Raw genomic sequence first — 22,764 nt, 5'->3', positions numbered from 1 at the left:
CTACAGGCAGGGTATGGCACACACAGGGGGCATAAGGCAGGCAGAATACAGTGACACAGTGCTGGTGAACAATGTGGGCACTTATAGTCAGAGGTGTGAACAGTACATGCTTTACAAAGTAAGGCACACACAGGGAGCATAGGGCAGGCAGAGTATGGCACACACCGGGAGCATAGGGCAGGCGGATTATGGCACACGAGGGGCATAGGACAAGAAGAGTATGGCAGCATAGGGCAGGCAGAGTATGGCACACACCGAGAGCATAGGGCAGGCAGAGTATGGCACACACAGGCAGAGTAGGACAGGCAAAGTATGGCACACACAGGGAGCATAGGGCAGGCGGATTATGGTACACACAGGGTGCATAGGGCAGGCAGAGTATGGCACACACAGGAAGCATAGGGCAGACAGAGTATGGCACACAGGAAGCATAGGGAAGGCAGAGTATGATACACACAGGGAGCATAGGGCAGGCATATTCTGTAGAATTCTTTACCATACCTGAGTAAACAGCTCTAGATGCTCTCTCTGTTTGTTTAGGATAGCAGCTGCCATATTTTCTTGGTGTGACATCACTTCCTGCCTCATCACTTCTTGGTGTGACATCACTTCCTGCTCACTCATAGCTCTGGGCTCAGATAACTGCAGGGAGGGGAGGAGGGAGGGGGAGAGTAGCAAACTGAGCATGCTCAAGCCCTGCCCTGGAGGTTTAAGATGAAAACAGGAAGTCTGATATACAAGTCCATGTATACACAATAGAAGAAAGAAATGTGGTGTTTCTTTTGACAGAGGACTAAGAGCAACATTACTTTGAGGGTTTACTGGTGTATTTATATAGACCTTTCTCATAAAACGTACTTAATTTCAGCCTTTCCTTTTCCTTTAATTCGGTATAATCTAGACATCATCACTCATTGACCTGTAAGGTACATTGAGAAAGGGAACATTCTGCAATTACAGATAGTGGTGCATTTGTTTATTGTACATATATACAGATGCTGCTGATCTCACTAACGAATTAGGAAGGCTTGAAAAAATATTTAACCAAAAGCAAAACATTTATGTCTGATAAACAAAGCGTAAACCAAGAAATTAATTTTGTGGTGGAAAATTATTTAAAAGGGTCATGTTAAAGAAGGGCAGTGTTCATAAGCACAGTTAAGTAAAAAAAGAAGCATTCTTGCACTATCCTAAATATTTTGCAAACGTTACTCTTTTTCAGTCCAGTATTAGCTAACCCATTACAAAGTTCTGAAATGTGACTAAATGTTTCGCCCACTGTAGATGGCAGACCTAGATTTATGCAAAGGCCTCAAAGACCCGGTCCTAAGAAGGCACGTGAATGAGCAGGGGGGGCCTGGTGGGAGATTGGCCTAACTGGCCTTGGGGTACTCGTAATTTAGACCCTAGTAGAGAGTACCCAAATAGCTACAAACCTTATTTTGGTACATTTTAGATGGTTTCTATATAAAAAACCCAGATCTTCACACAACGTGGCTCACTTGGGGTTCACTTAATACTGCGCGCATGAGGCAGGGCAGACATCAACCATACTTTCAAGTCTGTCTAATCTATAGCTGCTCAACTCAATATGCATCTAGTAGCATAGGTCCACTCCAGATCTCTGACAAAATGTCAGTTGGTTGAACTTACTGTAGTAAGGATTTCCAGTTGAACCCTGTTCATGAGTTACCCTTGAGTGTGTGATTTGTTGCACCGTTTAAAGACATACGCATTCCACAACATGGTGGTTAAGAGTAACAGCAGCCGTGTGTTCTGATCATGTTCCAGTAAGCAAAATTACTGGCATTAGCTCATAGTTTATTAATATGCTGTTGAGGAATGCTCTTACAAATGTTTTCAGGTTATTATCTAAATCCATTAAATTCTTTGCTGACATACCATTTGTACTGAGTAACTTGATACTCTGCTTTAGTAACAATTCAATAATTCTGCATATGATTTTGAAGTAGTAATAATTCTTACACACAACATCTGCTACACAAAATCAATTCTATGGTGCCAGCTGGCCCTGACTTCGGATGTTTTAGGATTTACCAAATTTTCAACCCTTCAGTCAGAATAAAGCTACATTTACAATCTAGTCAGAGATGGGGATAGATGGGAACAGTGCCTTGTACAGAAGAGAACGGGGAGGAATGTAAGTTTTTTTAAAATGGGTCACCAGTGGTGGTACAAGGTCTAAAGACCATTGAATAATGTTCAGACCCACCAAGCACATGAGCTATCTTAATTTTTAACCAATAGTTAAATGCCAAGGGAAGTATTTATTCTCAAGTCTAAGTTTGTGAATTTCATGGTGGTATGGAGCTTCTTATGGGAATGGCTGCGGTTTTCCTAGGATATTTTGAATTGTCCAAGATGTATAAATAGCATAATGTCAAAAATGGCACACCCAGTGATATTCACTTATGTTGTCTTTTAAAAGGGGACACCAGGGGCAGTGACATGCACTCTTCCAAAAATGTAGTCCAATTGTACAGAAAGCTCAGAATAACAGAAAGGCCGTCTCCCATAGACTCCATTTAATCCAATTAATCCTAATTTTAATTTCCATTTACTGATTTCCTTTTTCTCTGTAATAATAAAACAGTAGCATGTACTTGATCCCAACTAAAATATAATTAATCCTTATTGGAAGCAAAACCAGCCTATTGGGTTTATTTAATGTTTGCAAAAAAGAGGGGAGATTGATCAAAGCACATTCCCTGCCCCCCCATCTCATATGTAATCTAATATCTATGCAAGTGCATTACAAAAACAGGGATTTTTTTTTTATAAAGGTTACAAAGTTATGATAAAATTGTCAAGGTAACCCCCATATGGGTGCTTTTCTGAGCACTTTTGCAGTTTTCATTCATTTTTATTTTTATAGCAGTTTCTGAGATACAGTAGTACCTTAATTTTACATCCCCTGAATTCAAGTTTCCCCTAATTTCTACATTGTAGTTTTCTGTTCCCACCTAAATATCAAGCATAATAGCTATGCATCATATCCAGGATTCGATTCGGGATTCTGCCTTTTCCAGCAGGATTCAGATTCGGGCGTATCCTTCTGCACGACCAAACCGAATTTGAATCCTAATTTGCATATGCAAATTAGGGACAGGGAGGGAAATTGTGTGACTTTGTGTCACAAAACAAAGAAGTAAAAAATGTTTCCCCTTCCAACCCCTAATTTGCATATGCAAATTAGGATTTGGATTTGGTATTCAGCCATCTCTTTCACAAAGGATTCGGGGGTTTGGCCGAATTTCCCAGATTTTACATTTTCCTGCATTTTACACCATTTTTTCTGGTCCCCTGAACAACGTAAAATGGTGGTTCTACTATATTTGTATTATTAGAATGCTAATAGCATGCTTTTAGCTCAACTGACAGTAAATGTCTCGCCCAATATACTTCCACCTCTTCTGGCTGCAAACCTGGGTACCACTGCAAATCCCTAACCCCTGTTATTGCACTCAAACAGAGTTGTGGAGGGTGCTCATATCACAGCAGTGATAAACTGAAAAAAAAAATACGTTTATTAATATGATGTTTCAGGTCACACTTTGACCTTCAAAGAGAGCTGTTGACCTGAAAGCCTGGTAATAGCAGTCTAAAACGTCTAATATTACAGGATCCACTGAAAATATCAGTGTAAATGTTTCTCAGATGACCACCCTGAATATGTTTACATCAGGTTTTTTTGGGGGTTTAGATCCTTGAAAAACAGTGGTAGTTTAATTTCTATAACTATCAAGGAGCAAACACTGCTCCCAGAAGGGACACATTAAGCATTAATGAACCCCATCTCCTTGCAAGACATGATCCTAATTTCACCCCCATCCATGACCCGCAATTGCTGTTCTTGCTACCTGTGATTACTATTTCAACCCCCACCAGGTTGTGCACCACTGGGTAGTTTGGCCCGAATACAGCACTGCGTATCCTTGTTAACAGATCCCCCCTCCCAGTTGTGTTATGTTTGCAAAATGACGGACTCCTTAAAGAAGCACTATTTATGCACAGTCATCTAAACAAGGACTTTTGTCTTTTTCTTCTTAGTCTCAAGGGAACAGGCAGCATAATGCAGAATGCGGACATTTTAAAGAACCCGCACGGGACTTAAGCAGCAAGATAAAATATGACTTGGCTAATCGTTTTCTGGCAAATTAACTTTTTTAGTACTTGCAAGTTGCAACATTTTGCGCAGCCCACACATAAATCACTGGGGGTTAATTATAAATGCTGAAGAGTTTTCCGCAGCGCACATCCTGGTGAGATGCAATCTGGAACCCCCGTGATAAAGAACAACTTGTTAAAACCAAATGCATCGTTGTACTCGTTTGTATTATGAAGAACATTCTGGTGTCAGTATCCGATCATCAGAGGTGATTAAGCTTCTGCAAGGGCTCGCCATTCAGTTATACTCGTATCTTGCCTTTCAGCACTGAAAGATACCGACTGTGTATCTTCTGATCAGTTCCCTCGATACATTCATTTTAAGCCAGTGGCTAGCATTTTGCCATATTCGTAATGTTGTGTTAAGGGAGAAAGAAAGGCTTGCAGCACTTTGGGCTGCCAAATGTTAGGCACCCCAAGTGATTGTATTGACTTACCAGAAACCCCGGGCTGTGCTCCTATCAGCAGAAAACTGCACCGGCCCGGGGTTATTCCAGCGAGCACCACGGAGCGATCCACTTCCGTCTTCTTTCTTCAAATTTCCCGGGGCAGACGCATGCACAGTCGAACGAAATAGGCGACTTTTTAGTTAAAGTCCAGCTTTTTGTTCTACTTCGCACGCGCAGCCATCACTCCGTGGTGCTCACTGGTATAACCCAGGGCCGGTGCAGTTTTCTGCTGATAGGAGCACCGGCCCGGGGTTTCAGGCAAGTAACTACAATCACTTGGGGGTGCCTAACATTTGGCACCCCAAGTGCTGCAAGCCTTTCCTTCTCCTTTAAACCCAAATAATAATTTTGCAAGGTTTTCATCAGATATCATTTATGAGTTGGGAGTCCATATGACTATTAAATCTCCAACCAAGCCAGAGGGACCCGCCCCAGTTCCAAAGGCAATCAAAATACAAAAATTTATATCAAAAAAGATATATGTCCCAAGGCTTCTTAAGGTAAAAACAAGTAATTTATTTGTAATCACATTTAAAAAAGTTTTCGGTACATACTAACCCCACATGGCCCATCTTACACTTTTCACACCCTCCGGCGCTTAGTCATAGGTGTGCCTTAGTAGAGTGTACAGTCTAAAAGTCTATGAGATACAAGTTGTGAGGTGGGCATGGTCAGGAGTCAGCAGTGAGAGAAGGCCTGAGGAATGGCAACAGAAAGAAGTAAGAGTGGCAGTGATACTTCATTGTAGGGAACAATAAAAAGATTGCATTGAAAGAAAAGATTACCAGAATAGTACAGTGTGACAAATGCCAAGAAAATTGAGGGACTCGAGGAGGAGAGGACAATCATCAGTATCAAGATCTATTAATTGTTGGCAGTTTTATACTATTAAGCTACTGTATAAAAGCGTTAGTGAGGTTGGACACTGATGTTGAGTATCAGGCCTGGGTTGCAGTTGCCATTCCAGTTCATTACACTGGTGTTTTGTTGGGTTGAGGCCAGGGTTTTGTGCAGGCCAATCAAGTCACACCTCCCAAAACAATTCTGTATGTACCTTACTCTATGGGGCATTTTCATGCTGCAACACGATTGCACCACATACTATGAAGCATAGCATTGTTGAGAATGTCATTGAATGATGTAGTGTTATTGTTTACTTTGACTGGATCCAGACGCCCTAGCCCAAACCATGAATAACATCCCCAGATCCTTCCTCCAGTCTTTGCAGTGCAATAAAGCGAGTAAAATAAGACGTCTTTCATAATGCCAAGGGATGAAGTATATTTATCTCTCCAGAAAACATTTCCACTGGTCTACATTTCATTGGCAGTGACCTTTACACTACAACGGATGTTTTTTAAAAGGGAATATCTGGATACTTTTGGCCATTATAGGTTATCTGGCTTTTGTCAATATTATTTATGCATGTATGATATGTACGTAAGCTGACAAGTTTGTGTTTTTTATTCCTCTAATGTAAGTGCTTTTAAGAGATGCACCGAGAGGGATGAATTTGATATCTTTTAGTGCACCAAGAGAACTGTCTATTGTGATTGTAAGCCTCAGGCCTGTATATATATATATATATATATATATATATATATATATATATATATATATATATATATATATATATATATATATATATATATATATATATATATAATCATCAGATAAGGACCCGCACTCCAATATTTCGTGGAAAAAAAAGGTTTTTATTACAACTTGTGCATCCAACGTTTCAGCCCTTGTATGGGCCTTTATCAAGGATATATATATATTTTTTTTAATTGAATGCCATTGCTTCAAAGCAGATCCTAGTGAATAGGGTAATGGGTGTTTTTGCCAGTTGGAAAAACACCTGAAATGTGCCTCATGTGCTGTACGCCTAAAGAGCTTCTGTATTTAAATATTCTGCATACAGAAATGTGAAAAGCCTTCCACTATGGGGCTTTCTAGCTGAGTTTTCATTCCTAGCAACAACTCACCTGCATGATTTTGGATAAGAGAGCTGACAGGGGCAGCAGCAGCATCCTCCACACTTCATTGATCCTATTCTTTTTTTGGGAACATTTCCAGTTTTGCCATGTTCTGAGAAGCAGCTTGCTCTAATCACTTAAATAATTCCCTTTCTACTGTCAATACAAGGAAATGATTCAGTACAGAAACATGAAGGAGACAATCTCAAGCAAACATTGGTGCTGATGCTAAAATGTAAGCTGCAAATGCATTATCGGCAGAAACCTTACCTTACCATCTCTTCTTTGATGTGATTACCTAGTGGCTCACAGGCTCAGCTACTATTCATAATGTCTTTCCTTCTTTTTTTCTACTCGGCTTCAAAAAATAATTTCCTTTTAAATATATTAGGGATGCACCAAATCCACTTTTTGGGATTCGGCCGAATACTCAAATCCTTCATGAAAGATTCGGCCGAATACCAAACAAAATCTGAATCCTAATTTTCTTATGCAAATCGGGAGGGAAAGGAAAGCGTGGAAACATTTTTTCAATTTTTTACTCATTGTTTTGTATCAAAAAGTCACGTGATTTCCCTCCCCGCCCCTATTTTACATATAAAAATTCGTCCAGGCACAAGGATTCGGCCAAATCCTGCTGAAAAAGGCCGAATCCTGGATAAGGTGCATCCCTAAAATATAACATTCAGGTTTCACTTGGTTGAGTAGAGATGTGTACAGCTATGGCTCTGTTAAATACTACTTGAGGTTAAAAACAACTCATAAACATCAAGTCTAACATTTTCCCTATGCAAATCCTGCCGAATTAGTATGATTCAGAGTTAGGCAAAACCCCATATGCATAACTACTGTAGTATTTTTCAATATTTTTGCTATAGTTTTCAAATAATGTGTATTTCTTTTTCAGTATAGTGTCATCATATAATACACAAAAGCCGTGAATATCTTGTAAATCATATCCTTATAAACGGTGAGTTCTGATGTCATCAGTTATAAATGGTGAGTAGTGATGTAATTTCTGTCACATGACTCACTAAAATTTGTGTATTATAATTAATAAAGTACCCCCAGTTGTAAAATATGAGGATATTATAAGTTACCTCAGAGTTCCCTGACCTGTATAAAAACACTTGGCCTTCGGCCTCGTGTTTTTATATGGTTATGAAACTCCTCGGTAACTTATAATATCCTTATATTTTACAAGAGGGGGTACTTTATTCACTATATAATTACCCCATGTAATATTTTACTGTACATAAAACAGTGCCGTATTATTTTCTACTATGGGTGTCCAGGGTTTTACTGGCCCAAAGCGATACCGGGAAAAATCCTGTTAGACCCTGCTATCTGCAAGCCAGTCACCAGTGTGCATTTCTGGGAAGATTCAAAAAGAGATTGGTGTACGTTCCACTGTGGAACACTCCACCATCTTTAATTTTTTCCCCTGGAGGTGTGTCCTTATCGAAACTAAGTAAGTAGTTATGCAGGCGTGAGATGGGCAAGGTCAGGAGTCAGCATTAAGAGAAGCCTTGAGGAATGTCAACAGAAGCAATTGTGGCCATAATACTTTATTTTAGGAAACAAGAAAAAGATTTCTGTTAGAGATAAAAGATTACCAGAATAGTACAGTGTGACAAATGCCAAGAAAATGGAGGGACTGGAAGAGGAGAGGAAGATCAACAGTACCAAAATCTATTTTCTTCCAATAAGGTACAAGGTTGGACACTTATGTTGAGTATCAGGCCTGGCTTTCAGTTAGAGTTCAAGTTCATCCCACTGGTGTTTTGTTGGTTTGAGGTCAGGGTTTTGTGCAGGCCAATCAAGTCACACCTCCAAACTCAGCAAACCAATTCTGTATGTACCTTAATTTATGGGGCATTATTATGCTGCAACAAGAACGCATGTGTGTGATGATTTTTTTATGTAATGAAATCCATTTTTACCAGCGGTGTCCATTGTGGATTTCCATTATAGTCAACAGCAATTGGTCCAAACAGGTTGGGGCTTTTTAACTGCATGAGAAAACTGCTGGTGAAGAATACGCCCAGTGTGCCATGAGTCTAAGGAGAGAAGTCATGTCTAACATCTAATTCTTAATAATGAAATCTAAGACAACATTTTGTGATGCTTACCTGAAATATTTATATCGGTGCTATTTTTATAAATTGAATATAATCTCTCTCTAAAAAATATCCTGAAAATGTGAAGCAGATAAATATTAATAAAGATGTTGCGTGGTAAGTGTCTGCAGTTTTTTTTGTAGCTGAGCCAAATGGTGTTATGTAGGATTGCTATAAATAATTGACAGAAAGTCAGAGCAGGTTGTAGGATCACAATATGGTGGCTGATAAAAAGCAGACGTAATTAACTGGCTGGGGGTTGTTGTTTTAGCTTCAGACTCTATGCTTCATACAAATGCATGCACTGACACGCATAGACAAACTGTTCCAAATATATTACTTACACCGATATTGCAGATGCTCCCTGGCACCAATTGCATTACTGAGGTTAGCACTTTGCATTGTCAAGACCAAGGAAAAAAGACAGCACTCCGGTGAAGGAAGGTTTATTGCAGTAACCTGCGAGATTCGTACACTTTACGCATTTCAGGAATCAATTCCTTAATCATAAGCATGCTTATGATTAAGGGATTGATTATAAGCATGCTTTACCTGCAACCTAACTTTGTTTTTTTTACCATACAATAACATTTTTGTATATAAACAATACAAGAAAAGCACGTTGTTTATCCAGTTCCATGCTTGGTTTAGTAGGGCATGGAGGTGGAGCGGTTTTCTCGGTGCCTTCAGATAATAATAATAGATGAATGTGGCCCAGTTTTGCACAGCAAATCCCTAAACAGATAGAATTTTTTTTATAAAAATGTGTGACAAATTACAGTCCAGATTATATTTACAAATTGTGTAAATGAGTAATGTTATTTAATTTGCCCTCTTACTTTTAGAACAGCTTATCATATTTTTATATGTGTAAAACTTAAAGCCCAAGCTTTAGTTTGTAGGTTCTTCCTGTATCTGCATACCATTGGATTATGATGTGATACACTGACGGATGTTCTTGACTTTTTACATATATCCATCCCCTAACTGTAGGGGTTTGTAAACAGTGTATATTTGTGGTACGGGGCCCTGAGTTCAATTACAGGTAGGGCACTGTCTGTAAGGGGTTTGCATGTTTTTCTCATGTCTGTGTAGGTCCCCTCTCGTGTTACTCTGGTTTCATCCAACACCAAAAATATACAGGCAGTTTGATTGGCCCATGATTAAATGGACACTACTATGAGTTCTATACATTTGAAAGTAACCTTAGATTGTATATTCCAATGGGGGGGGGAGTAATGTGAATGATTTGTCCTTTGTAACATTTTGTAATAATAACTGGACTTGGCATGACCAATGAGTCAGCTCCTGTGACCCCTAACAAAGTCCTTGGAGACTATTAACTGTTTGAGCATAGGGAGCACAATATAATGGGTGCATAGAAAATGTTATGCATTCATGCTTTCCGTTGCATTTTAACTGCATCCTCCCTTGTTGTAATCATACTATGCTTTAAAACAAGAGTGCTCTTTTTATTGATCCTTGAGGTAATAAGGTTATTTGGACATTTAGGGAAAATTATAAATTCAATTGGTTCTTTAATAATGTAGCAACCTTTAAAAAGCTGGGTCCTAATAGTATAGCAATTTGTTATGTCTAAGCAGTAAGGGGTTTTGTTATTCTGCTCCAGTTTAATCTCATTTTATTCCATTAAAATGGAAAAGGCAAATATTTATAATAAAAAAAATAAAGCACATCTTTCCTGAAATTTGTTATCATGGTTGTATTGTAGTAGTTTATGCTATGGCCACCACCTTTAATGTGGCTGAGAATTGCTGTGTATATGTGTCTGTATTGGGAGTATTTTGTAGTTTTATACAAAGCATATTAGGGCTTCTTTACTCCTGGAGTGGGAACAAGAGACAAAGTTTACCCATCTCTTATTATTGTCTATTACACAATCCACTAGTGGACGCTGGAATTACTACCTTGTAAATGAAAAACCTCCCACGCTGCCTACACTCAAGGCTTTGCTTTGAAGAGGGAGACATATTAATCTAGGCCCTCTAATCTATAGGACAGGCTTTTGAAGCTTCATAGTATTTTATCTGGTTAATTTTTTGTGCTGTGGATGAACTGGTATTCAAACGAATCCCAGGCTGTGAAATATAGGACTTAAGCAGGGGTACCCAACCTTTTTTACTCGTGAGCCACATTTAAATGTAAAAAAGAGTTGGAGAACAATAGAAACTTGAAATGTCAAATGGGGATGTCAAATAAGAGCTGTGATTGACTGTTTGGACTGGTAGCCTACAGGAGGCTCTGTTTGGCAGTGCACCTGGTTTTTATGCAACCAAAACTTGCTGTTAAGACAGGAATTCAAAAATAAGCACCTGTTTGAGACCACTGGAAGCAACATCCAAGGGTTTGGTGAGCAACATGTTACTTGCGAGCTACTGGTTGGAGAACACTGGCTTAAAGTAGAATGTGCACCTGTTCCACATTGGGAATCCTGCAATAACTAGAGTCAAATTATAGTCCTCCCCATTGTTCAACAGGATATTTGTATATTAGCATTCTTAAAAAAGGTGGCCAGCTTGTTGATTGGGGGGTAGTGAGCTGTAGGGGACTATAAATCTGCCCATACATAGGCCAATGAAACCTGCCAACTTCAGACTGAGCTGCTTATTAGCCTATGTATTGGCCCCTTCCGATGGCTTGCTCAGCTGATATCTGCGGATATATGGGCCAGGAATCATTTGGGAAGGATTTAAATGCAGTACCAGATGGGTACCGCATTTTCATGTTAATGTGGTTCTTTCCAAGTGGTTCTGCATAGACAGGAGTTAATATTCCAACATTGGCCCCTGGCCATTGCAGCACCATTTGTCCTTGCATGTGAAAGGCAAACATCTGCTCCCCAAATGAGTGAATCCTTTAGTGCAGTGCTATCCAACTTCTGTGGTAACGAGGGCTGGCCTACGTGGTGGAGGGCCGATAATGGAAGCCAGTGTTGACCACTTCCTGTTATTAAGCCACATCCACTTAAAACCACAGCAATGTTACCACAGGACCATGTCCACATTAATAATGGTAGCACACGAAAAAAACCAAATGGTGCTCACTGCAGGGATATCACTTATATGTAAAAATATGCCTCCCAACACATAATTAAACACCATAGGGCCCCCTAACAACAATTTACAAATGCTAATAAACCCGCATACAGGCCCTTTGATTGTTGTATTTAGGTTGAGTGTAATGGGTTGACCCAAACACTTGGAATTGGATCTCTACTGTTATTGTAAGCATAAGGCTTATGGCACAAGGAACTACATATAGAAAAACATAATTAAAATTAAAAATTAATTCACTTAGTTCTTTTGTTTTAATTTTCATAATGATGTTTGAGATCCAGGCTAATACTGCTATCTTTTATAGTACTCATATAGGGTGTAACAGAAGCATTTTCTAATAACATTTATACAAGGAAACCCTGCCTTATATTTCTCACTTTGCAGAAACTGCCACTTTATAAATTACTGATTGTTTTTTTGGCATAAAATACACAGACCTCTAAATTAATTGTTCTTTGCAACAAACTGGACAAGAGGGACAAAGCTATAAATGCTACTATGGAACATAATTCATTAATACCACAAATTGGTTTAATAATAAATACATACTTTATTAATCAAGTAATATTGCTCCTTTATTTAAGTGTAATCTGTTTTTGTGTTTTTGCTTTCTTCTAACACAGTGACTTGTTGTCTTCAGACTACCGGGAAAGACATGTAACCCAGGATGGGAAAACAGTAGAGGTTAAAGTAAGTCATGGTCTCCTTTTAAATATTTTCTATGCTGAAATCATATGGTCAGATATCTGCTAGTTCACTGTTCATTTTATCATGTATCCATCCCTTCTTTATTGCCATTGGGAATGGACATAGGGGCAGATTTACTAAAGGGCAAAGTGACTAACGTTAGCGAAAATTCGCCAGCGTGACGTCATTTCGTTACTTCGCCGATTTACTAAGGGGTGCAGGCGAAACTTCGCTAGCGAAAGAGAGACTCTAGCGGTAATTTGCGCCTGGCGAAGGGACGTAACTACGTGGATTTTACTGAACATTACCTCTTGCGCCAGACTTGCCTTCGCCACCTTAGACCAGGCGAAGTGCAATAGAGTAGATAGGACTTCCTCAAAAAATAGTTGAAAAAAAAATATAACGCTGGCGACTTTTCATTTTTCAGGGTAATAGGCTGCAAAAGAGCGTAACTTTTTTCTGGGGTAACCGGCTTCCCCCCTACATTTCCAAACATATGGCACATAAACTATACACTGAGCTCATGTGTAGGCCAATATAACAACTCTATTTTATTTTTTTAAGGTTTCCCGGGCTTGTGTGATGTAATGTATTTGCTGCAACATATACGTCCATTCAACTTTAACTTCCCGTTGTATGCAAATGAGACAACGCTAGTGCAGCTTTGCTTCGATTGCGCAGTAGCGCGCACCCTGGATGCAACTTTGGATTTTAGTGAATTAGCGTTGTCCTGGCAAATCTACGCCTGGCGAAGTGTTGCGATGTGAGCGAAGTGGACACTAGTGCAAATTCGGTGCTTAGTGAATCTGCCCCTTAGTGTCTTCAGATCAACCTTTTCTGTTGGCACTGTGGTGCCTTCTGACTAAATCTCACACCAGTCCCTTGGAGATTAATTTGGTTTTGGTAAAAGTGATCAGTAGGCAATTGATCTGGAGTAGCAAGACATGGATCATAGAAGATCTGTAAATAGGCGGTGAGGAGGACATCATGAGAAAAGCTCCTGTTTGTGGAGAAAGTGTATACAAACATAAGTTTATGAATGGTAAAAAGGATTCTTTTTTTTCTAAAACTCCAGGCATATACAGTAAATTATTATTATAATATATTTTCTACGCAGATCTTCAGCCCCAGCATTTTGTTGGGAACGAATATAAAAAGGTAAAGGTAAAGACATTCTAGCCGGCTGGAAGACAGGGGAGGCAGTTCGGGGAGATTAGTCGCCCCAAAGAAGAGGAGATTTGTCCCTGGGCGCCTAATCTCCTCAAATTGCAGAGTGTGGTCTCTGCCCTTAAGGTATGGTGATCCAAATGAAAAAACCCTTATCCTGAAGCATTCCCACACATTCCTGTACTTAAAGGAGAAGGAATACCATTTTCTACTTGGGGTGCCAAAAGTTAGGCACCCCCGAGTGACTTCTTTTACTTACCTGACACCCTGGGCCGTTGCTCCTATCAGCAGAGAACTGCACCTACCTGGGGTTTTTCTAGCAAGCACCAAGGAGTGATCCTCTTCCTGCTTCTTTGGTTTTAAAATTTCCCAGGGCAGACGTATGCACAGTAGAGCAAAATAGCCAGCTTTTTCGTTAAACTTCGGCTTTTCACTCTACTGTGCATGCGCAGCCGCAAGAAGACCCAAAGAAGCAGGAAGAGGGTCTCTCTGTGGTAATTTCTAGTAGAATCGGTGTGGTTTTCTGCTGATAGGAGCTGATAGGAGCACTGACCCGGGGTGTCAGGTAAGTAAAAGTAGTCACTTGGGGGAGCCTAACTTTTGGCAAATGGTATTCCTTCTCCTTTTATAGCAATTTAATAGCATTTTAATAAACAATAATATGTTGAAATCAAAACAGCAATGGGTAGGAAGGGATTGCAGACAAACATACATGATATACAATATTCTGTTCTGTAGATTGTATTGTATTCTGTAGATTCTTCCAGTAGATACAGAAAAGTGCAGAACCAGTTGCCCTCCAGGTGTTGCTGACTATGCAACTTCCACCATCCTCATTCCACTGATGTCAGACAATTTGGGAAATGTAGGAAGTTAAAGAACAGCTAGAAGGCCACACAATCTGGGTATCCCTGATTAACGCTGGTCATAGCCACAAAGATATAGACATACGAAGCAAAAATGTGTGGAGTGTCTTAACATTTTTCATACCATGGCACTCGGTCGTTTAGTCGATCAGACAGGTTAAAAGATTTATATCAGGAACCAATAAGATCTCTGTACCTGACAATATCAGTGGGTGACCATCACTACTATTTCTCAGACAAAGGAAGATTATTTCATACTTACCGAGATCTTCCTTTCCTAGACGTACTCCATGTCAGTACGTTACGGGATAGCCCCTCCTCCCTGCTCCAATTAGAAGGAACCTCCCCAAGCCTTTAAAAGGCCAACCACACCCACCTACCGGCGTCTTTGTAACAAGCTCTTAAATTACCGGAAAAGAAAGGGCGGGTGTACTGACATGGAGTACGTCTAGGAAAGGAAGATCTCGGTAAGTATGAAATAATCTTCCTTTTTCCCTAGAAGTACTCCATGTCAGTACGTTACGGGACATAGCAAGTTAACGTTATCCCATGGGAGGGAATATGCTTTAAGAAGAAACTGTAATAAGGAAAGGAGTATCTCTGACTAGATAGTCCACCATCATGCAAACTCCTTACCTTAATATAGAGAGTCCAGGTGAAAACCCCAGAATAAGTTCACCAGGCTAAGAATAGAGCTATAGTATAGCATATACTATAGAGAAAGAGAGCGCGAGAGAGAGATGTTAGCCCACTGAGAGTGAGGAACAAGTTAGCTCACTAACCACCACTTCACCCTCCAGAAGAGAGAGAGAGAGAGAGGAAGACAGTCCTGTAAAAGGCGAATTCAGCAAGCTGAAATACTCTCCTACTCACCAAATAGCATTCATCACATGTATGCCTAAATTCAGTGCAAATTGCAAGGTACCTGTAAGAAACACTTGGTAGGAGTAAGAACCCAAAACAGACACAATATAGAAATGATCTACTTAGGATATATCCATAAATGTAGGATATCCAATGAACCCTGAGGTACCCAAGGCCAGTACCATAAATATCTTCATATCAGAATGCATGTTAGTCAGGACTGTTCTAACCGAAAGCAGATCCTAAAGATCGGAGACAAGGGCACCTGAGAAAATAATTGGGATTAGAATTCCTTACCCTGTGTAAGGTCCTGTGATGAGGCAGACTCAATTAACTGTAAAGAGTTGAGCAACTCCAGTACCTAAGAAAGAGCCCCTCTGTTGGTTGACCCAACCTAGTACTCTGAGAGGTATAACTGAATACCCCTAAGGTTACAGATCCCAATAACCACAGTGCAACTAAAGGACTAATTCCAAGATTTATGGAGGCAGATTATATGCCCTGGATAAATGTTTCTAGTCACCCACAAACCTGTGTTCTCTCTACCCATAAGGGACCCACTTATATGTGGAATCAATTATACTACATATTTAATCGTTGAGGCTGACCTTGGAACTGGAGGGACGCTATGGATGTTCCAGTAAGTGTCAGAAGGGCCTCTGATCTACTAGAGTCATGCTGGGTCATATGTATCAGGAGTGGCGCAGGAATGTGAATCCGAGAACAAACCAGGATAATAGGAGTGTTGTATCTGGAAGTTACCTGGACATTGAGCTCTGTGCGAATGTTTCAGACACAATTTTCAGCAGGTGTAAATGTAATCCCCCTAGCATAGGGAATAATGTGACAGACATGGTCAAAACAGACAAAAAAAAAAAATACTTCCAAGCATCCCATTTGAAGCTAGACAAACCTGTATGACAGATACATAAAATATCCTTAATTCATTCTCAATGAAATTAATGACTAGAAGTGGTAAGAGATTACACTCTACTGTAATGACTGCAACCGTCCCACTTAAGGGAAGACTATGATCCTGCTCAGAAGAGCCAAGTACATTTTTGGCCGAAACAATAGGACAAGTAGCAACTGCAGTATGTAACTGTAAGGAGGAAAGATCCAAAACTGCTGGTGTTCCAAGAGGGCACAGACATAGAGAGGGAAAATAATTAACGCTCCTAGGACGCCTCCATCTGCTGTCCAATCAGTTACCTATCTGGTGTGGAAGAACAGCCGGCCCTGTATTCTAAAAAAAAAAACCACTAACTAGGGGATTGAGAAATTGAAGAAAAAAATAAATAAATGGGCCCAAAATAAGTGCCTTCTGGACACAGAGCCTTAAGTCACAAAGCCGTTTTGATGATAGTATAAGGTAGTATAAGCAGAATATCCCTATCCTGGGCCAGACTTGAACAGAGGTCATCTCTATGGACTAACAAGACACTTTGAGGACTCCTATAGCCTGAAAACCCTTGGTTTGAAAAATATACCTTATGCAAATTCCCAGTGGCCTGATATGTATGTGTACCCTGTCTCTATAGACACCCTGTATTGGCAGATAAAATGTCCCATCTATCCTGACATTAAGAATATCAGTAGAAATAGTATAGGAATAACACTGGGTAGTGGCTCCCCTCTCTAATTTGTAGGAGGCACTAAGGAGTCACCCTAGAAAATGGTAGAAATACATCTGGGGATCCTTCAGCCAAGCATAGAGAACTGTATACCTTGTTCTTCCTTAAACCTATGAATATGGAATTTCCACAGGTTGCACCCCTAGAAACTAGCCAGATGTCCTGGCTGCTATAGTGAAATTTATGGATGAAGAGTTCAAGTACTGATTGTTCCAGGAATCTTCAAAAATACTATATGTTGCATAAAAATATAGGTTTATTGAGCCAACGTTTCTGGTTCCAAAAAAGAACCCATCCCAAGGACACAAATCATATATAGATATCAGTGCAAACATATATACACACTCATATACATGCCTTAGTATTAAAATATATGCACCTGCCTATGGCCCTCTTATGGATGCAAACATATATGTTGCTTGGTAGACCAGTTGTATTATGGAGTTTATCCATTAATTGAGCATTTGTTCTGAAGGCAGTAGAATCCCCCTGCAGGATGTGGGCCATGGTGCAAGCATATATTAAAATATGTGATAATAATATGTACCTCGGTCAGAGTCCTAAGCTCCTGGTAGAGCACAGTACCCGACCCCAGAGCTCGAGCTGCGTGGGTAGTAATAAACTGCACAATTGACTGGGCAAAGCAATTATCTGGTCCTCCATTCGTTCAGGCAGTGATCGGTGATACAAGGCTGCTGAATCTGGAAAAATGTACATTCAATGGTCACAAAAGTAGTACATACCTGTGGTTATTGTTAACCCAGCAATCCTTATAACAGACAGGCTTCAGAACTCCTGTAGTGTTTATCAAGACAAAGTTAGGCTTACCTGCCATCGGGAAAAAATATTGCCTAGTGTCTAATTTATTAAGCCATATCTTATCCCAGGAGCAATGCCATGGAATGAAAAGACATTCATATGTAGGTATTCCTATCAGTAGTCATCTGGATTAAACCGGAATGTACCCCAGAAACAATTACAACCCCATGTAATGCATAGTTTAGGTTAGCTGCAGTCAGAGCAAACCTATATCCGACCTTCATAGCCACCCAGTCCAGTGATGTACATCTATTAGAGCTACTGGTTCAAGGTGAGCAATAATTAGAGCATATCATACTGCAGAGAATAGGAGCATACCGATATGATCACAGCAACATGTAATACATAAAACAATAGCTACTGCTTAGGGCAAGCGTAAATCTGGTCCTAGCCGTTCCCAGGCCTGTGCTTTACATACCTTAGGGCTACCTATTCCAGGTGAGCCATAGCCAGGGTATATACTGCAGAAGAAAATATAAGCACAGATTCAATCACAGTAACATGAATACATAGTTTATATTAGCTGCTGCTTAGGGCAAGCATATCTCAGGGCCTAGCAACTCAAAAGGCCTGTGCTCTAAATCCATTAGGGCTACTTGTTCCATGAGAGAAATAGCCAACTCATAAACTGCAGAAAACCTGTAGTACATAGTTAGGTTAGCTGCTGCTTATAGCAAGCATGTATCAGGACCTAGCAGCAAGACAGATCTGTGCTCTACATCTCACAGGGCTACGTGTTCTTTGTGAGCAATAGCCAGAGCATAAGCTGTATAACAAAATAGTAGCACAGGAACAATCGCAGCAATATGAAATACATAGTTAGATTAGCTGCTGCTTCGAGCAAGCATGTCTCAGGGCCTAGCTGCCAGCCAGACCTGTGCTCTACATCCTGTAGGGCCACGTTTTACCTGTGAGCAATAGCCAGAGCTTAAGCTGTAGAACAAAATAGGAGCACAGGTACAATCACGGAAACATGAGGTCCATAGTTTAGATTAGCTGCTGCATAGAGCAAGCTTATATCAGGCCCTAGCATTCAGCCAGACCTTTGCTCGACCTCTATTATGGCAACCTGTTCTATGTGAGCAATAGCCAAAACATAGAATGCAGAACAAAAATAGTGCAATACATATTATGGATTATCTGATGTTTATAGCAAGTATATATCAGAGCCTAGCAGCCCCCCCAGCCCAGTGATCCATATTCAATAGGGCTACTGGTGTCCTATTTGTAAATGGCTTGTGCTTTCAGGCAGGAAACAATCATAACCAGGCACAGTGCAGATAAGCATATGAATATATAGCCTGCAAGCAGTTAGTTAGACTTTAGTACACTGCAGAACAGCATATGGACACACTCCTTACCTGCTGCTCATTATGCAAGGCTGGAAGCAGACCCTTTAACCCTTTAAGTGCCAGCAGAATTTCACATTTTGGTTACGCGAAATGCCAGCCGTTTTTAAGCATTTTGTGCTCTCTCACTTTAGGGGCATTTTCTGAGGGGAAACCTATAGTTTACCTAGGAAAACTATACATTGTTTTTTTCGGTAGAAACTGAGCTTTCTAAATCTGCCTGAGTTTTCATGTATTTCCACCTGTGCAAAAAAATTTATAGTGCTAAATAACAAAAAAAAATGAAAAATTACCATTTTTCATTGTATATCAATTTATACCAGAAAAATATTTCATTTTACAGATGAAAATCCAACTGATTTGGAAAGCCTTATGTCTCTCGAACGTGCCAATACCAGATATGTATAGTTTTAGGGAGATTTAGGATTTCTGTACAGCAAAAACTCCCGGCAGTATATTACTGAATTTTGAAAGCACTAAGGCAGAAAACGGCATGCTTTAGATTCCAAGGCAAAAAATCCTGAAACCATAGGTTTACCCCAGAAAACCATACATTTTTGAAAAGTACACATTCTGCCGATTACAAAATGGGTAACTATGTCTCTCTACTCCCAACTACCAAACAGAAAAGCTTGTCTGAACATAGCGGTTTTTCAAAATAAAATTCAAAATTTTGAAAAATCATTTCAAAGGTTTTATTTTGCTGCTCCGCATATCCCAAACTATATTACGTACCAAGAAAAAGCACCTGAAATATGATTGCCAGGGGTCCACTGAACAGTTTGATATCCATTATGCATAGGTTTACCAAAGTATCTGGCATTTAGAGACACAAATATGAAGTTAGCGCATCCAAATTGTTCAGGACTTTACTTCAGCTACTGAGAAATCAACACATTGACTGCATTTTTTGTGGGGTAAAAACACAGAAATATATGTTTACCCCCCAAACCCATATATTTTTGGAAAGAACACATTCTACAGAATCTAAAATGGGTACCCATGCCTTTCTGCTCCAAACTACTGAGTCGCAAGGCTTTCCCAAAATTGTCGGTTTTGGTGAAATATCTGAAAATTGCCTCAAAACTTCAACTTCCCAGCACCATATCACCCATGTATCATTACGTACTAAGAAAAAGCACCCTAAATATGATTGCCAGGGTTCCTCTGAACATTTTGGTGGCCATTGTTCATAAGTTTACCAAAGTATCTGGCATTTAGAGGCCCCAAAATGAAGTTAGCGCATACAAACAGTCCCGTGAGTAACTTCATCTAATGAGAAATCAACACATTGACTGCATTTTTGTGGGGTAAAAACACAGAAATATATGTTTACCCCCCAAAACCCATATATTTTTGGAAAGTACACATTCTACAGAATCTAAAATGGGTACCCATGCCTTTCTGCTCCAAACTACTGAGTCGCAAGGCCTTCCCACAATTGTCGGTTTTGGTGAAATATCTGAAAATTGCCTCAAAGCTTCAACTTCTCAGCACCATATCACCCATGTATCATTACGTACTAAGAAAAAGCACCCTAAATATGATTGCCAGGGTTCCTCTGAACATTTTGGTGGCCATTGTTCATAAGTTTACCAAAGTATCTGGCATTTAGAGGCCCCAAAATGAAGTTAGCGCATACAAACAGTCCCGTGGGTAACTTCAGCTAATGAAAAATCAACACATTGACTGCATTTTTGTGGGGTAAAAACACAGAAATATATGTTTACCCCCCAAAACCCATATATTTTTGGAAAGTTCACATTCTACAGAATCTAAAATGGGTACCCATGCCTTTCTGTTCCAAACTACTGAGTCGCAAGGCTTTCCCACAATTGTCGGTTTTGGTGAAATATCTGAAAATTGCCTCAAAGCTTCAACTTCTCAGCACCATATCACCCATGTATCGTTACGCACCAAGAAAAAACACCCTAAATATGATTGCCAGGGTTCCTCCAAACAGTTTGGTGGCCATTGTTCATAGGTTTACCAAAGTATCTGGCAGTTAGAGGCCTCAAAATGAAGTTAGCGCATACAAATAGTCCTGTGGGTAACTTCATCTAATGAAAAATCAACACATTGACTGCATTTTTGTGGGGTAAAAACACAGAAATATATGTTTACCCCCCAAACCCATATATTTTTGGAAAGTACACATTCTACCGAATCTAAAATGGGTACCCATGCCTTTCTGCTCCAAACTACTGAGTCGCAAGGCTTTCCCACAATTGTCGGTTTTGGTGAAATATCTGAAAATTTCCTCAAAGCTTCAACTTCTCAGCACCATATCACCCATGTATCGTTACGCACCAAAAAAAAACACCCTAAATATGATTGCCAGGGGTCCTCCAAACAGTTTGGTGCCCACTGTGCATAGGTTTACCAAAGTATATGGCAGTTAGAGGCCCCAAAATGAAGTTAGCGCATACAAATAGTCCTGTGGGTAACTTCAGCTAATGAAAAATCAACACATTGACTGCATTTTTGTGGGGTAAAAACACAGAAATATATGTTTACCCCCCAAACCCATATATTTTTGGAAAGTACACATTCTACCGAATCTAAAATGGGTACCCATGCCTTTCTGCTCCAAACTACTGAGTCGCAAGGCTTTCCCACAATTGTCGGTTTTGGTGAAATATCTGAAAATTGCCTCAAAGCTTCAACTTCTCAGCACCATATCACCCATGTATCGTTACGCACCAAAAAAAAAACACCCTAAATATGATTGCCAGGGGTCCTCCAAACAGTTTGGTGCCCACTGTGCATAGGTTTACCAAAGTATATGGCAGTTAGAGGCCCCAAAATGAAGTTAGCGCATACAAATAGTCCTGTGGGTAACTTCAGCTAATGAAAAATCAACACATTGACTGCATTTTTGTGGGGTAAAAACACAGAAATATATGTTTACCCCCCAAACCCATATATTTTTGGAAAGTACACATTCTACCGAATCTAAAATGGGTACCCATGCCTTTCTGCTCCAAACTACTGAGTCGCAAGGCTTTCCCACAATTGTCGGTTTTGGTGAAATATCTGAAAATTGCCTCAAAGCTTCAACTTCTCAGCACCATATCACCCATGTATCGTTACGCACCAAAAAAAAACACCCTAAATATGATTGCCAGGGGTCCTCCAAACAGTTTGGTGCCCACTGTGCATAGGTTTACCAAAGTATATGGCAGTTAGAGGCCCCAAAATGAAGTTAGCGCATACAAATAGTCCTGTGGGTAACTTCAGCTAATGAAAAATCAACACATTGACTGCATTTTTGTGGGGTAAAAACACAGAAATATATGTTTACCCCCCAAACCCATATATTTTTGGAAAGTACACATTCTACCGAATCTAAAATGGGTACCCATGCCTTTCTGCTCCAAACTACTGAGTCGCAAGGCTTTCCCACAATTGTCGGTTTTGGTGAAATATCTGAAAATTGCCTCAAAGCTTCAACTTCTCAGCACCATATCACCCACGTATCGTTACGCACCAAAAAAAAACACCCTAAATATGATTGCCAGGGGTCTTCCAAACAGTTTGGTGCCCACTGTGCATAGGTTTACCA

The 22,764-nt window shown here is 40.0% G+C and overlaps 1 protein-coding gene across 3 annotated transcripts in view; it reads left to right on the top strand.

Moving 5' to 3' along the window:
• The window catches only part of LOC108719879 (disintegrin and metalloproteinase domain-containing protein 22-like), a 134,360-nt gene that overhangs the window by 36,078 nt on the left and 75,518 nt on the right, over positions 1 to 22,764 (top strand). For all 3 annotated transcript variants that reach the window (XM_018269138.2, XM_018269139.2, XM_041567444.1), the window contains exon 4: positions 12,437 to 12,503. In XM_018269138.2, coding sequence (XP_018124627.1) covers positions 12,437 to 12,503 — 67 coding nt within the window. The remainder of the gene's footprint in view (positions 1 to 12,436; positions 12,504 to 22,764) is intronic.

This window comes from Xenopus laevis, chromosome 6S, assembly GCF_017654675.1.
Source record: "Xenopus laevis strain J_2021 chromosome 6S, Xenopus_laevis_v10.1, whole genome shotgun sequence".
NCBI classification, from domain to species: Eukaryota; Metazoa; Chordata; class Amphibia; order Anura; family Pipidae; genus Xenopus; species Xenopus laevis.
The sequence above is the reverse complement of the archived record's forward strand: the minus strand, read 5'-3'. Positions and strand labels throughout refer to the sequence as shown.